At 39.5% G+C, this 3933-nt stretch overlaps 1 protein-coding gene and 1 pseudogene across 1 annotated transcript; one reads left to right on the top strand and one right to left on the bottom strand.

Moving 5' to 3' along the window:
- On the top strand, positions 1-1806 carry LOC116118475 (annotated as a pseudogene).
- A 1022-nt stretch (positions 1807-2828) lies between these two features.
- Positions 2829-3560, bottom strand: LOC116118489 (calmodulin-like protein 1). The gene has a single exon (XM_031404474.1). The coding sequence runs from the start codon at positions 3558-3560 to the stop codon at positions 3006-3008; it is 555 nt and encodes a 184-aa protein (XP_031260334.1). The 3' UTR covers positions 2829-3005.
- Positions 3561-3933: the final 373 nt, after the last annotated feature.

A 3933-nucleotide genomic window follows, 5' to 3' on the forward strand; every position in this document is an offset into this window, starting at 1 on the left:
ATGGCTTCTCTCATGGCGATACGGAGCACACGAAGCCAGAGGCTTTCTTCTATGTTGAAGGTACGCTATCAGTCTTTTAACTCGTCTTATCAAACAATCTTCAGAGCAACTTCGACAAAACCCTAACTCTGAAAATAGCAAAACCCTTAAGTACGTATGCTGCCCCAAATGAGTACCCACCACCACATTCACAGTCACCATTGCCTGATTCTAGGGTTTTTCAAAACCAGAGGAGTGGTGATAATAGTCAGTGGGCTACTACACAGGGCCAAAACCAGGGGAATTTTAGTAATAATCAGTTCAACCATCCCAACAGGGGATACCCTAATCAGGGACAGAGATATCCTTCAAGACAGGGATATCCTCAACAACAGCAGCAATATAATGCTAATCAGTATCCGTATCAAAACCCTAATAATCAGAACCATCAGCCACCCAAAAACCCAATCAGTGGAACAGTCAAAGCTCTAGTCAGGTTATATTTCGAGCCAGAATTATCAGCAACCCAGAAGCCCAGTCAGTGGAACAATCAACAAAATCAGGGTTACCAACAGACAAGAAACCCTGGCCAGTGGGTCCCTCAGGGTCAACAGATTAACTCGAATCAGGCTCATGTTAGTAGTCAGGCGTCGGCTCCGGTTCCAGGTCCAGGCCGGCTCCTTCAATTGCTGATTTGGCACGGTTATTCGGGAAGGGAAGGTTAAAGACGCCATTGAGTTGATGGATAAAGGTGTTAAGCTGATGCTGATTGTTTTTATGCTTTGTTTGAGTTGTGTGGAATGCAAAGTCGTTTGAGAATGCGAAAAAGGTTCATGATTACTTCTTCAATCGACCTTAGGGGGGATTTGGCCTCAATAATAGGGTGATTGAAATGTATGGAAAGTGCGGGTATGACCGATGCCCGAGGGTGTTTGATTACATGCCAGATATTAATATGGATTCGTGGAATTTGATGATAAATGGGTATGCGGATAATGGTTTAGGAGATGAGGGTTTGCAGTTGTTGGAGCAGATGAGGGAGTTGGGGTTGAAACCAAATGAGCAGACTTTTCTTGCTGTTTTCTCAGCTTGTGGTAGTGCAGATGCTATTGAAGAGGGTTTTATACATTTTGAGTCTATGAGAATGAGTTTGGGATCAATCCAGGGATTGAACAGTACATAGGGCTGATTGGTGTTCTTGGAAAATCTGGGCATCTTTAGGGCTCAACAGTTCATCGAGGAGAAACTGCCTTTTGAACCCACGGCAGAGATTTGGGATGCTTTGAGAAATTATGCTCGAATGCATGGAGATATTGATTTAGAAGATCGAGCTGAGGAGTTAATGGTTTATCTTGATCCATCCAAGGCGATTACTAATAAGATCCCTACCCACCACCTAAGAAGCGTACTGCGATTGCTGCTTGATGGGAGAATAGAATTTGGAGTTCCGAACCCAACTCTTTACAAGGATGATGAAAAATTAAAGGCATTGAGTCAAATGAAGGAAGCGGGTTATGTACCTGATACAAGATATGTACTTCATGACATTGATCAGGAGGCTAAAGAACAGGCTTTGCTCTACCACAGTGAACGATTGGCAATAGCATATGGTCTTATCAGTACTCCAGCTAGGACACCTCTTAGGATCATTAAGAATCTTCGTGTTTGCGGGGACTGTCATAATGCCATCAAGATCATGTCCAATGTTGGAGGGAATTGATTGTTAGGGACAATAAACGTTTCCATCATTTCAAAGATGGCAAGTGCTCTTGCGGAGATTATGGTGAAGGTTGCTACTTCTACAATACATATCCACTCTGTTTCTGATTATCAAAGTTTAATATGTAAAGTGCTTAATTTCCAAGCTATGGCTTGCTGAGGAAAGAAGGTGCTAGTTACTGGAAATGAACTATTCACTACTTTATAATATATGCTGTGCTTGCAAATGCTGAATTGATTAGGTTTTATGAAAATTCCAGTGTCGATTCACATGTCCTTCTTTGACTACCATCTATGCTGTATATGTTTTCCATTTGTTTTGTAGGATTGAATCATGAATGGAACTTTTAGGACTTCATAGTTTGTTTCCTTTTCATGGACTCCTGTTTGCATAGTGATGATAGCATTTTGTTGTGGCTCTAGGTGGAAGCTTTTTAAGAATTAATTGTAACCTGGAGTATTTAAATGCTAATATGCCACTAGTATAATTACATTGCTATAGCTACTGATTCTATGTTAGATGCTTAGCACAGGATCAACTTGTGTGTTTCCTGTAATTGTATTTCTGTCATCTGTGTTCAAATTTTCATATCATAGATCTATGTATCAGGTTGAATGGGTTTAACTGCCTTCAATTGTGAAAGTGAATTGCCGTCGATGAATATTCTTCATTTAAATTATGTATTGTCTATTTTCATAAACCATAGTTTAAATGAAGGTTAAGTTTTCACCTGCTAGACCCAATTGTCGTCAGTTAGACACTGGCTTGGTGAAACAGGCACAGGTCTTGTGTTGCTTATTGTCTCACGGGTAACTGGGAGAAAATTATGCAAGTTTAAGCAGACTTATGTGAGTATTGCGCTATATATTGCTTAGTTAAATTACTATAAAATCCCACCTTTTATTTTTTTTTTGTGTTTGCGGGTGTCTTATACACTCAAGAGTCCCAAGCAAATCGTCAAACTATCTAGAGGTAGTTAATCACCATTTTTAGGTCAATATACTTCGCGTGTATTTGATTCCCATTATGTTGTGCCCAAGTTCTCAGCAACAAATGGGAAAATGAGAAAGTGCGTCTTCAAGTGAAAAGAGGTTAAATTTAAATAACTTTATTATTTATTACAGCCACAGGACAGGAAGTTGAAGATTTGAGTGCCAAAAGAATATGCATCAGTTTACAGAATGCCCATCATTTATTGCTATTGCTTTACAATATTTTTTTGTAGCGGGGAATATATAACAGAAGTATTCTTAATCATGGCAGCAATTTCTTTTCTGGTAAAGAATCACAAACTAGAAAAGCTTGTCTAGCCATCGTTCGTGGTGCGAGTCATCATGGTCATGAACTCATCCATATTAACCATACCATCGCCATCAGTGTCTACTGCTCTCACCATTTGCCTGCAATCCTCCAGGCTGCAACTCTCTCCAAGTCTCCTTAAAATTTCCATGATTTCTTCTGCACTTATCTGCCCATCGTGGTTCATATCAAATGCCCGAAATGCACTCTGTATGTCCATTGTTCTAACCCCTCCTCCCTTGTGTATTTCCGTAAACTCTTTAAAGTCAATATAACCATCTTTATCCTGATCAATCGCCTGGAAGATTTTTGGAACTTCTGCAATCATGTTTTCCTGTCCTAGAGCTGTAAGAATCACCTTGTACTCCGACTGGGATATTTTCCCATCTTTGTTGGAATCAAATTTATCAAACACTTTTTTCATCTCATTTATGTTTGGCATGAATGTGGGTAACAAGCCAGAGTTTTGCCTGTCTTGAGAGGAAAATAGCCGAGATGGCTTCCGCAGAAACTTCTTCTTCGAAATCTTGTACCGGAACTCGAGTAAGCTCACGTTTGCCATGTTTTCTTGTGTTTTCGCAGCAGAGGGAAAAATTTGTGTCAAGAATGCGATAAGATGTAACACCTCTTTTGAATCGTAGAACGACAGAGATGGCAAGCATGCATTTATATGCTTTATAGTGTTAGGATAAAACAAATCGGAGGTTATCTTTTATTCCTCAGATAACAAGTTGAAAAGCAACCATTCTGGAAGGATTCTGAAGTAACAAATAGAATACATAATAAAGAACAAAGATGGTTGCAGAAAAGAACTTTTAAGAAAAGAACTTTTAAGTAAAGAATACATTCCTTGCTGAGGTTACAACCTATCGTAGATGCAAAAAATCTACGATTACGGAAATAGGGTCTGATCTTGTTAGATTGAGGTCACTGAC

Source organism: Pistacia vera, unplaced genomic scaffold (assembly GCF_008641045.1).
Source record: "Pistacia vera cultivar Batoury unplaced genomic scaffold, PisVer_v2 Contig846, whole genome shotgun sequence".
NCBI lineage: Eukaryota > Viridiplantae > Streptophyta > Magnoliopsida > Sapindales > Anacardiaceae > Pistacia > Pistacia vera.